Below are 12,536 nucleotides of genomic sequence, written 5' to 3'. Positions count from 1 at the left end.
GTCTCGCCTGGCTCTCTCCATCCGTTCTTTTAGTCGGTGCGCGTATTCCGAATTGGCCCGCTGCTGTGTTAGCAAGAAGAATTTCGCCGGCAATGGTATGCCGGTACCGTAAACCATTTCGGCCGCCGTCGCGATAATGTCCTCCTTCATCACTGCTCTAATGCGTAGTAAAACAATCGGCAAAATTTGGATCCAGTTGCTCGTGTCATGGCACTTAATCGCCGCTTTTGGCTGTTTATGTAGGCGTTCTTAAAATCCCATTAGACGCGGGGTGATAGGCCGTCGTGCGTAAGTGCTTTGCGCCGAGCAAACTCCTCAAACAGTCGCGATTCAATTTGGCGACATTGGTCGGTCGTGATTTTTAGAGGTACGCCAAAGTGAGCTATACAAGTAGAAAGGATATCCGAAGAAACGGTTAGCGCTTCCATATCGGTGCCGGGAACGGATTCAAGCCAACGCGTAAAACGATCGACACACCTTACACAATATCGATAAGCTTGCGAGTATTGCATGACAATAATGTCTATGCGTATGTGTTCGAACCGGCCTGCTAACGTTTTAAACGTTCCGACGTGTGAGGATACATGTCTGGTGACGTAGAAACTTTGACACGGTATATATTGTCGCGTCCTCCTTCGACAATCTTTATTAACGGACGGCCAGACGAAACGCGTCGTCAACCATTTTTGCGTATCAGATATCCTCGGATGGGAAAGACCATGCAGTGACTAAACTACACTGTGTCGTGATGGTTCGGGTACCTATGGTCGCAGGATTTAGGTCGAGATATCGCAGTAAGTTCCGACCCCTTAATCGGGAATACGTACTTTTTTCAATTGCAGCGCGTATGAGCCGGCGGTAATGATTTCACGCATCTCGTTACCCTTCTCTTGCGTGGCGACTAACGTTTGATGATGTACGGATTTACCGATCGCTTCAATCCGGGATAAAGTGTCGGCTACGTTATTGTCTATCCCTTTAATGTGCCGATTATTGGTCGTAAATCGTCCGAACTGGTCCAGCCGTCAAAATTGTCATTGCGAACACTTGACAAGATATTGGTCAAACTCGTATATCAAGGGTTTATGATCTGTGCAGATTGCGATTTCTTTTCCTTCGACGGCGTGTCTAAATAGTTTCACCGCGGTATACATCGGGTGTACATCGCGGTGTACAGCGAGGCTTACGGGCGCGCAGCGAATCGGCTGCGCTAACATTGTCGTATCATCTGAGGCGCGTTTCGACACGCGGAAGTTCTTTTCGGATTGTTCGGACCACTCAATGGACGCGTTGCGCTCCTTTGTGCTTTACAAGAAGTCCTTGAGTGGTTGAGGAATTCTTGCTGCCCCCGGTATGAAACGTCAGTAGAAGTCATGCATACCGAGGTACATTCGTAGGTATTTATCTGCCGCGCAAACCGAGCAACGTGCGCTGTATTTGACGACAAATGTGGATTGTAACGCGCATAAAATTGTCCACATATCTCCAATGGGAACCTAGATACGTTCAATTGAATATAAAAGACAGGACCTGCAAAATGCAATTACGCTTGATTTGACAGGGCACCGAGCTGACGTAGCGAAAAACTGCTTATGTGCGCTGTATTTCGCTGCAAATGTGTAGTATAGAGCGCATCCAAATATCGACATATCTGCAATAGATACTGAGACACGTTCAATTGTATATTTAAGCCTGAACATTCATAATTGCAAAGACGTTGTATTTTACCGCGACCAGAGTTGTAATAGCATAAACAGGAGCAAGAGGGCTGTATTTGGCAGAGAATGTGGAATATAACAGGCATCGAATTGACGACATATCTCCAATAGCGGTCGAGACGCAATCAAATTAATATTGAATCCTGAATATGCGGAACTGTAAATTCAGTGGGTTTGGCAGGGACCAGTGTTGACGTAACGCAAACCAGATGAGGTGCGCTTCATTTGGCAGCAGGTGTGAAGTGTAACGCGCCCCGAATTGTTGACATATCTTAAATAGAAACGGATATACGTTCAATGGAATATTTATTCCTAAATATAAAAAATTGCAATTACGCTGTATGTGACAGGGCCCAGAATTGATATTGCGTAAACCGAATGCTGTGCGTTGCATTTGGCAGCAGGTGTGGAATATAAGACGCATCGAATAGTCGAATTATTACCAGGGGTTATAGGTGGTGAGCTTACTTACAAACTTTTACTTTTGACATCATGTACCGAGAAGGTAAACGAATGATCCACGTAGATTCCTTTTTGCGTAACCCTGTAGACAGTGACCGTACCACAACTAACAAGATCAAAGAAAAGGAAATTTATGTGGCCGATATCTCAGAAGATTGCTACTACCGGAACAACGACGCGACCCCCCAATCTCTGAAATCGCCAACAAACTGCAAATACCCTTTACCGTAAAGTACAAAGGAGAGACAGAAGCCTCTGATTGCTCATCGTACCAAGAGGTTTCAGGTGGTCCGTTACTAATCACATACACCAGTCAATTATGCGCTTAGTTTAAGATAAAAACGCTCGAGAAACTGTACAAGTATTACTGGTTCGAAGAGATGGCGAAATATGTTCGCAAATTCGTAGAGAACTGTCATGCTTGTCAGATTTCTAAGGCGAATTTAGGTATAGTACAAGCCGAATTACATCCCATACCTGAGATCAGCATACCTTGACATACAGTTTACATAGACATAACATGCAAGCTGAGCGGCAAAAACGATTCGAAAGAAGACGTTATTGTTTTGATCGATGCCTTTACCAAATTCGTATACTTACACCATATTCGTAAGATGGACTCCCGCAGCACCGTTAAGGCGCATATATCTGCCGTATTCCTATTCGGCAGTCCCTCTCGGATAATAGCGGATCAAGGGAGATGTTTCACGCGTAATGAATTACAAGATTTTTGTCAGAATAAACACATTAAACTCCACTTAATAGCAACCGGTGCTAGTAGAGCGAATGGGCAGGTAGAGCGTACTATGGGCACGTTAAAGAACATGTTTACAACAGTAGAAACGACCGGGCGATCATGGCAAGACACGATCGGCGAAATACAATTAGCTTTAAATTGCACCACCAATCGTGTGACTAAATCGAGTCCGTTAGAGCTATTAATTGGTAAAACAGCAAGACCCTACGGGTTACTACTACCTGAAAATACCGAAGAAAAGGAAATAGATATCTCCAACGTAAGACAACAGGCCATACAAAATATAGAGAACAGCGCTAAGTGCGATAAAGAAAGATTCGATAAAACGAAAGCCAAAGTAGTTAAATTCAATTTCGATGACTTTGTATTTAAAAAAAAAGTGAGGAAAGGAATCAAACGATACTAGATCCGAAATTTAAGGGTCCCTTTGTGATATCAGAAATTTTGGAAGGAGATAGATACATTTTAAAAACGTTAGACGGCGAACGGTCGTATAAATACAGTCATGATAGGCTGAAGAAAATGCCAGATACTTGCGTTCCTACTGAGTTGGATGTCTGTGGTGATGATGGGAACAGTAACCATGACGATACGAGTACCCCGATATCACAGGATCATCATTACCATAGCACTTAGCAGAACGAGGTTACATATACCCAGTGTTGTACCTAGCCTTTTTACGATATGCCCAGTGTGGCACTCAGCCATCTCACGACACGCCCAGTGTAGCGATACGATGAAGTTCAATGCTCTCTCACATGTCCAGTGTGGCAATCTGATATAGTAAGGTGTAAGATCGAGCATAATGGATCACATCCGCTTACGGGTAGTCATGTGGTCCAAAGAAATAAAATGCGAGATCAACACACCGTTGCCCAATTCAATTCAGGTATCATTAGCACTATAGTCATAGCATCTAACATAGTGTTTCCACAAACGCTCAGTGTGGTAATATGATCCAGAGAAGTGAGATTGGTCCAGGTACGAGGTCGAGAATGGTCTATTATGTCATTACGGTCGGACTAATAATTCACAGAATGCAACTAGTACTTCGAATGCTAATCATAACGTTCTTGATTTCTGCTCCCTTTTAATTCTTTTTTTTTTTTTTATCGAACATTTGATCAAAATTTGTGTTGTGAAACAGGACCCTTGAACTATTTGGACACTTAGTTAAATTGTATAGAACATCATTTATATCGAGTCTAACGTTGGGAAAACCCAATATTCTAGATACATCCGAGAGCGTGCGATTGTCAGGATGGCCATGTCGGAGAAGAAAGCACACCGGCCCCCCGTTAGAATTACTTGGAAAACCCACAATATTGTAGCCTTTACAAAATAACCCAAACACAATTGTTCGAGACTTGAGATAATGAGCTTAGGTTCGAGGCGACAACTAGTCACAGAACGTAGCTGCGATCACGGGATAAACATACCTCGTCTAACAGAGGTATAGAATTGGATAGCTCTCCTTTAAAGAATTAGCCGTACCGACACTTAACAGTAAACATTCCAACGGCCCCGTGGCTCGCCATGTACAGATCCCATTCTTCGGGCAAGATGATCGCCAGATTTCGATGCATCATTCACAGTATATATTCAACTAGCATGAGAACCCGCTATATATCTTAGGATTAAGTCAACTAAGGTCCTTCAAATTGACGAACAGTCTTTGTTCTATCTGACCGTAAATCTGTCTCCTATTGCGAGAAGGTGCGGGAGATCTGCTTGTTTCGCGTACGACGCTTCCCACTAGGAACTTTCTCTCAAGGGAAGCTAGCATCCTTTTCTAACCACCAACACAGAAATTAACCAATTAGCAACAACGTCCTTTTCCTACACCATCTGAGCGCTGGCATTCCTCGACGAATCCAAATATCTCGTGCCCTTAGGCACAACCCATCATAGTTCTTCTCTGCTGTGTCATCGTGACCGAAAGACATTCCTTTCTTGCAGTCTCATTACTCATGTATCTAGTGTCTGTACGATCGGTGAATAATCCACGTTTCGATAAAGGGTTAGTTAAGTAATTCTTGTATAGCGAAAAGTAAGTCGAGTCCTACTTAGACTTTAGAGCAAAGTATATCTGCTATCCCGCTGACCGCAGATTCGTTATATGGAACTAAAGGTGAATGTCATTAGTGTCTAGATACCGCGGCCAATTGCCAAACTTGTAACACCCATACTTGTGTTAATAAACGCTACCTCGATCGTGTGACAACGAAGAATAATCCTGGTAAAAATTCATTACACGCCCCTAACCCAATTCTAAATCATAACCCGACATATATAAAGTAATACGTTCTGATGTAATACCATATAACGTTATACGTTATCGCGCAATACTATATAACTTAATACGTTATAACGTCATACCATATAACGTTATACGTTATAATGCAATACTATAAAACATAATACGATATAACGCAATACCATATAACGTTATACTATATAACGTAACACGTAACAACCTAATAAGGTATAACGTTATACGTTATCACGTAGTACTATTCAACGTAATACGATATAACGTAATACCATAAAATGTTGTACTATATGACGTCATACGTTGTAACGTAATACGATATAACGTTATTCTATATAACGTACTACATTATATTTAGTACCATATAACATTATGCGTTATTGTGCAATACTATATAACGTAATACGTTACAAAGTAATACCATATAACGCTGTACTATATAACGTATTACGTTATATTTAATACCATATAACGTATCCGTTATCCCGCAGTACTATACAACATAAAACGATATAACGTAATGCCATATAACCTTGTACTATATGACGTCATACGTTATAACGAAATATCACAGAACATTATCCAATATAACGTAATGAATTATATTTAATAACATAAAATGTTATATGTTATCGTGTAATACTATATAACATAGGACGATATAACACAATACCATATAATGTCATACTATATAACGTTATACGTTACAACGTAATACGACATAATGTTATACGATATCCCGCAGTTTGTACACAGCGTAATACGTTATAACTTAGTACCATATAGCGTTTTACTGTATAACGTAATACGTTATAATGTAATACCATATAACGTTGTACTATTTGGACGTGATACGTTATAATGCAATACTATATAACGTAATAGTATATAACGTAGTACCATATAAAATAATATGCTATAACGTATTACTAATATAACTTTATCCTGTATAACGTAATACGATATAATGTGCTACCATATAACGTTGTACTATATATCGCAATATGCTATGACGTAACACCATATAACGATAGACGTTATTGCGGAATACTGTATAACGTAATACTATATCTGTTATTACTATATACCGTTATATGTTATACGCTAATACAATATAACGTAATATTATATACCGACCTACGTATTAACGTTGTGCTATGTAACGTGATGCTATATACCGTAATACGTTATAAGGTAATACTTCATAACGACATATATTGTATGTACGGTATATTTTCCGCAACACATTATAACGTTATATTGTACTACGTAATAGTATATACCGCAATACGTTATACGGTAACACGAACAGTCTAATGAGACCCTGCGCGGCCAACGAAGCTGACAGTGAATTCGGACGCCGCGCCATGGAGAGAACCACGAATTTCAGCGCCGGCGTCAACGTGTTAAGGTTCGCCTAACCGACAAGTTGTACATCTAAGAGTGATCGACTACACACATCTTCAAGGTGAGAATTATAAATTTTGTATATTCTCTTCTCCGATAATTTCACGGTTGTACGATATTATATACGGAATATCAAGTATACGACTAATGCGGATTTTATTTAAGTCATATTGAACTCATAACGACCTGTATTATTGGCTGTATTAACTAGTGATCTGACGCAGCCGATGACGTTCCACTGATTCCAGTGTTTTCAATCACCGAAAATACCTACGGGTTTTCGTGTTTCTCTTCCCATTGCTAGCAAATATTGCTCATCTTTGGGCGAGGCCTACGAAAAGACGCTGGTTATTCACAGAGAACACCATCACCAATTGGCATATTCATTCTTGCTTACGATTTCGCAAAGTTACTAAAGATAAAATAATTATTTTCAAACTTGGAACTATTCACGATAAAACGATTATTCGCTGTGTTAATCTGTGATTACGACGCAGTCGAAGACGTTGCGTAGGATTACGGTGTTTTCAATCATTGAAGATACTTACGGATTTTCGCATTCCTCCTCCCATTGTTAGCAATTATTGCTCATCTTTGGGCAAGGCTTGCGAAATCACACAGGTCTCACACAGAGAATTTTGTTCATATTAGATGCAAAAAGCAAGAAAGAATCGTAGAGGTAAGGGTCACCTTAGCAAAAAGTGAGCAGAACGTTGCTTTAAAAGACTGATGCCTAACGAAATTAAAAGAGAAAAACAAAATGGAAGACAAGAATTAGGACTAAACAGCGAAAGTTCAAAACCTAGTTTCTCGCCCTCGAACTCACCGATACCTGAATAGTGGAGTGCGCCCCAATACGGAGAGTCGCACCCTTTTTCTTTTCGAACGCCATTACCTATATTGAACGACAGCGATTATTATTGTCCTTGTGACATTAAATACCCAGACGACTAAAGATAGATTCTGTTATTAGTAAAGTTGGATTAAACTAATTTCTTTACGTAGAAAACCTTATGTAATATAATAAGACTAATGCGAATAGAAATTCGTGTAGTAATTATATTTACATTTATACATATTATAACAAATATAATCGATATAATGACAATTATAATCAAGCAAAGTCTGAATATATCGTTGCATATTGATATTAATATAACCTAGTTCAACTGAATAAATCTTGTATATGAAAACCAATTATTTATTTCGAACAACTTTAATTCTCTCACTTGACAGTATTCCTGCACATAACAGGTTAATGGGGAATTTATTTCCTAGTTACATTAAACGCTATTAAGCGCTATCCATGTGCATGTAATTTATTCATTAAATCATTAAGAGAATACAACGGTTTGGAATCTTCGCATAGTGCCACGCTTTCCTTAAGTGCAACGAGTTTTAAGATTTCATTCACTTGTCGCGAAGAGCAGGACGTTTCGAATAGTTCACAACAGTGCTGCGCTTTAAGTAAGTGTAACAAGCTAAATGATTCATTCCTTTTCAATCGTAAGCCTCAAATCGAATGGTAAATAAAACGAATCCAATTGAAATAGTCCATAGAATGTTTACTTACAAATTTAGGTTTCAAATCGTATCATCACGTACAAGCAAACGCGGCAGTTTATTGTTACGCGACACAGCGTATCAATGGCAAAATCCATAAATGATTGCATTTAGCGAGGAGCTTGGCCTGCTTCAAAGATGACAGAGGCGTGCACTATAATATTTGGCGTGGAAAATGCAGTGAAAGCAGCGATTAAAAGTTAAATAACTCAAACAGAAACGAAATAACGGCTCGTTTTCGTCAAAAGATAGCATTTTGCGAGGTACTGAGGTTGTATAGACGACGACAATGATAAGCACTACATTCGGCGTGTATAATAGAGAGAAAACAACGTGTAAACTTCGCAATATATAAAACAGGAAATTGAGAACAGCTAGTTTAAGTCAACATCGTCAAAGGATTGCATTTTGCGAGATGCTTAGCTTGTTTCGACGATGAAAGTCACGCGCAATACATTCGACGTGTAAAAAGGTATGAAAGTAGCGTTTAAACGTCGCAATATCACCAAGGGTAACGAAATTACAATCAGTTTTCATCAATATCGAGGAAACATTGCGATTTGCTAACTATTGGGCCTACTTCGACGCTGAGTGTGTCGTGCGTGTAAAATGGTGTGAACAGAGCGTTTTAACGACGAAGTATCTCTAATGAGAAGGAAACTACAGATAGGTTTCGTTCAAATCGACGAAAGATCATGTTAATTTCGTTACTGCTGGAGATATTTCGGTCTTCTTTCATTCAGTTTCACAAGCCGAGTGTAGTGCATACCACTTTCAGAGTCAAAACAAGCCCAGCAGCACGCAAAACGCGATCTTTCGTAGATTTTGACGAAAAATGCATTTAATTTCCTTCCCGTTGGAGATACTTCGACGTTTAAACGCACAAATCACTCCATTTTAGAGGCTGAATATAGAGCGCCCTACTACCGTCAGAGTGGAAACAAGCCCAGCAGCTCGCAAAAACGTGACCTTTCATCTATTTTGACGAAAAGTGTCTTTGATTTCCGTCCCGTTGGAGATATTTCGACGTTCAAACGCCCAAATCACTTCATTTTACACGCAGGACATAGTGCACGATGCCTTAAGCGCCAATACAGGCCCAACAGCTCGCAAAATGCGATCGTTCTTCAATTTCTGACGAAAAATGACCGTAATTTTCTTCCGGTAGCAGGTATTTCGACGTTTAAACGCTAAAATCACAACATTTTACACGCAGAACATAGTGCACGATGCCTTAAGCGTCAAGACAAGCCCAACAGCTCGCGAAATGCGATCTTTCGTCGATAATGACGAAAAATGTCCGTAATTTCCTTCCCGTTGGAGATATTGCAACGTTTAAACTCACAAACCTCTCCATTTTGCACGCCTGAACATAATGCATGATGCACAAAGCTTCCAAACAAACCCCACAGCTCTCAAAACGCGATCTTTCAACGATATTGACGAAAAATGACCGTACGTTTCTTCCCGTTGGAGATATTTCGACGTTTGAACGCCCAAATCACTCCATTTTACACGCAGAACAATGTGCACCCTGCATTAAGCGTCGAAAGAAGCCCAACAACTCGCAAAACGCGATGTTTCGAACATTTTCACGAAAAATGACCGTAAATTCCTTCCCATTGGAGATATTTCGACGTTTAAACGCACACACCACTCCATTTTCCACGCAGAACATACAACATGCTGCCATATGCGTTGAATCACGCCCAAGAACTCGCAAAATGGGACCTGTCGTCGTTTTTGTCGAAAAATGACCGTAATTTCCTTCCCGTTGAAGATATTTCGACATTTAAACGCCTAAATCACTCCATTTTACGCGCACAACATGGTGCACGCTGTCTTAAGCGTCAAAACCAGCCCAACAACACGCAAAATGCGATCATTCGTCGATTTTAACGAAAAATGACCGTAATTTCCTTCCCGTTGGAGATATGTCGACGTTAAACCGCCGACATTACTGCATTGTGCGCGCAGAACATAGTGCACGCTGTATTAAGCGTCGAATGAAGCCCAACAACTTGCAAAACGCGATAGTTCGTCGATTTTGACGAAAAATGTCCGTAATTTAATTCCCGTTGGTGATATTTCGACGTTTAAGCGCCCAAATCACTGCATTGTACGCGCAGAACATAGTGCACGCTGTCTTAAGCGTCGAAACCAGCCCAACATATCGCAAAATGAGATCAGTCGTCGATTTTAACGAAAAATGACCGTAATTTCCTTCCCGTTGGAGATATTTCGACGTTTAAACGCCCAAATTACTGCATTTTGTACGCAGAACATAATGGATGCTGTATTAAGCGTCGAAGCCAGCCCAACAACTCGCAAAACGCGATCATTCGTCCATTTTAACGAAAAATGACCGTAATTTCCTTCCCGTTGGAGATATTGCGACGTTTAAACGCGCAAATTACTGCATTGTACGCGCAGAACACAGTGCACGCTGTCTTAAGCGTCGAAAGAAGCCCAACAACTCGCAAAACGCGATAGTTCGTTGATTTTAACGAAAAATGACTGTAATTTCCTTCCCATTGGAGATATTTCGACGTTTAAACGCACACACCACTCCATTTTCCACGCAGAACATACAACATGCTGCCATATGCGTTGAATCACGCCCAAGAGCTCGCAAAATGGGACCTGTCGTCGTTTTTGTCGAAAAATGACCGTAATTTCCTTCCCGTTGAAGATATTTCGACATTTAAACGCCTAAATCACTCCATTTTACGCGCACAACATGGTGCACGCTGTCTTAAGCGTCAAAACCAGCCCAACAACACGCAAAATGCGATCATTCGTCGATTTTAACGAAAAATGACCGTAATTTCCTTCCCGTTGGAGATATGTCGACGTTAAACCGCCGACATTACTGCATTGTGCGCGCAGAACATAGTGCACGCTGTATTAAGCGTCGAATGAAGCCCAACAACTTGCAAAACGCGATAGTTCGTCGATTTTGACGAAAAATGTCCGTAATTTAATTCCCGTTGGTGATATTTCGACGTTTAAGCGCCCAAATCACTGCATTGTACGCGCAGAACATAGTGCACGCTGTCTTAAGCGTCGAAACCAGCCCAACATATCGCAAAATGAGATCAGTCGTCGATTTTAACGAAAAATGACCGTAATTTCCTTCCCGTTGGAGATATTTCGACGTTTAAAAGCCCAAATTACTGCATTTTGTACGCAGAACATAATGGATGCTGTATTAAGCGTCGAAGCCAGCCCAACAACTCGCAAAACGCGATCATTCGTCCATTTTAACGAAAAATGACCGTAATTTCCTTCCCGTTGGAGATATTGCGACGTTTAAACGCGCAAATTACTGCATTGTACGCGCAGAACACAGTGCACGCTGTCTTAAGCGTCGAAAGAAGCCCAACAACTCGCAAAATGCGATAGTTCGTTGATTTTAACGAAAAATGACTGTAATTTCCTTCCCATTGGAGATATTTCGACGTTTAAACGCACACACCACACCATTTTCCACGCAGAACATACAACATGCTGCCATATGCGTTGAATCACGCCCAAGAGCTCGCAAAATGGGACCTGTCGTCGTTTTTGTCGAAAAATGACCGTAATTTCCTTCCCGTTGATGATATTTCGACGTTTAAACGCCCATGTTACTGCATTTTGCGCGCAGAACATAATGTACGCTGTATTAAGCGTCGAAACCAGCCCAACAACTCGCAAAACGCGATCATTCGTCCATGTTAACGACAAATGACCGTAATTTCCTTCCCGTTGGAGATATCTCGACGTATAAACGCCCAAATTACAGCTCCGGTGTGGGCAAAAGACCTGATGGCCAACCGTCGTAGTCGTACCCTGGAGAGGAGACTGCAGAGGACGACCGCTATCCGCACAGCCAGAGGATATTGGACAATATCCTACGAGTCAGCGACAGTGCTGGCGGCGTCGGCCCCGTTCGAGCTGTGGGCTCTCGAGCTCCGTCGGGTGTGCGAATACCTGAGAGCACCGCCGTCGACGACGACGACGCCGCCCGACGGTCTCTCGGCCTCGAATGTCCGGGAAGAGGCGGAGCTGGAGATGTGGAAGCGATGGCGCTCACAGCTGGCGGGGGAGGACGCCAGGCAGCCACACCGAGCCTTCCGCGCCGTGCTTCCCAACAGGGAGGCTTGAAGAGATCAAGGCGGGGTTCCACTCACCTTCAGGACATAGCAGATGCTCACCGGATACGGGGTCTTCGGTGAGTACCTGCTGACGATCGGGCGGGAGTTGACGTCCATCAATCACCACTGCGGGGAAGAGGAGGACACGGCGCAGCACACGCTGGAGTTTTGTCCAGCGTGGGCGGTACCACGGCGCGTCCTGCAGCTCGATATCTGCG

General features: G+C 41.7%; 2 protein-coding genes across 2 annotated transcripts; both read left to right on the top strand.

The window, feature by feature from the left end:
* The first annotated feature begins 2,794 nt into the window (after nucleotides 1-2,794).
* LOC139996990 (uncharacterized) lies at nucleotides 2,795-3,573 on the top strand. The gene is made up of 2 exons (XM_072021548.1): nucleotides 2,795-3,237; nucleotides 3,318-3,573. The coding sequence occupies exons 1-2, from the start codon at nucleotides 2,795-2,797 to the stop codon at nucleotides 3,571-3,573; spliced, it is 699 nt and encodes a 232-aa protein (XP_071877649.1).
* Nucleotides 3,574-11,686: 8,113 nt separating this feature from the next.
* Nucleotides 11,687-12,328, top strand: LOC139996989 (uncharacterized). Its single transcript, XM_072021547.1, has 2 exons — nucleotides 11,687-11,762; nucleotides 11,967-12,328. The coding sequence occupies exons 1-2, from the start codon at nucleotides 11,687-11,689 to the stop codon at nucleotides 12,326-12,328; spliced, it is 438 nt and encodes a 145-aa protein (XP_071877648.1).
* Nucleotides 12,329-12,536: the final 208 nt, after the last annotated feature.

Source organism: Bombus fervidus, unplaced genomic scaffold, assembly GCF_041682495.2.
Source record: "Bombus fervidus isolate BK054 unplaced genomic scaffold, iyBomFerv1 scaffold0024, whole genome shotgun sequence".
NCBI lineage: Eukaryota > Metazoa > Arthropoda > Insecta > Hymenoptera > Apidae > Bombus > Bombus fervidus.
Note: the sequence above shows the minus strand (reverse complement) of the source record. Positions and strands in the feature narration are given on the sequence as shown.

Bases quoted from the DNA above. Each gene is read 5' to 3' on its own strand.
- LOC139996990 (XM_072021548.1), top strand. From the start codon at position 2,795: ATGGACTCCCGCAGCACCGTTAAGGCGCATATATCTGCCGTATTCCTA. The intron at 3,238-3,317 runs GTGCGATAAAGA...TTAAAAAAAAAG, and splicing joins AATATAGAGAACAGCGCTAA to TGAGGAAAGGAATCAAACGA.
- LOC139996989 (XM_072021547.1), top strand. From the start codon at position 11,687: ATGCTGCCATATGCGTTGAATCACGCCCAAGAGCTCGCAAAATGGGAC. The intron at 11,763-11,966 runs GTAATTTCCTTC...CCCAAATTACAG, and splicing joins GTTTTTGTCGAAAAATGACC to CTCCGGTGTGGGCAAAAGAC.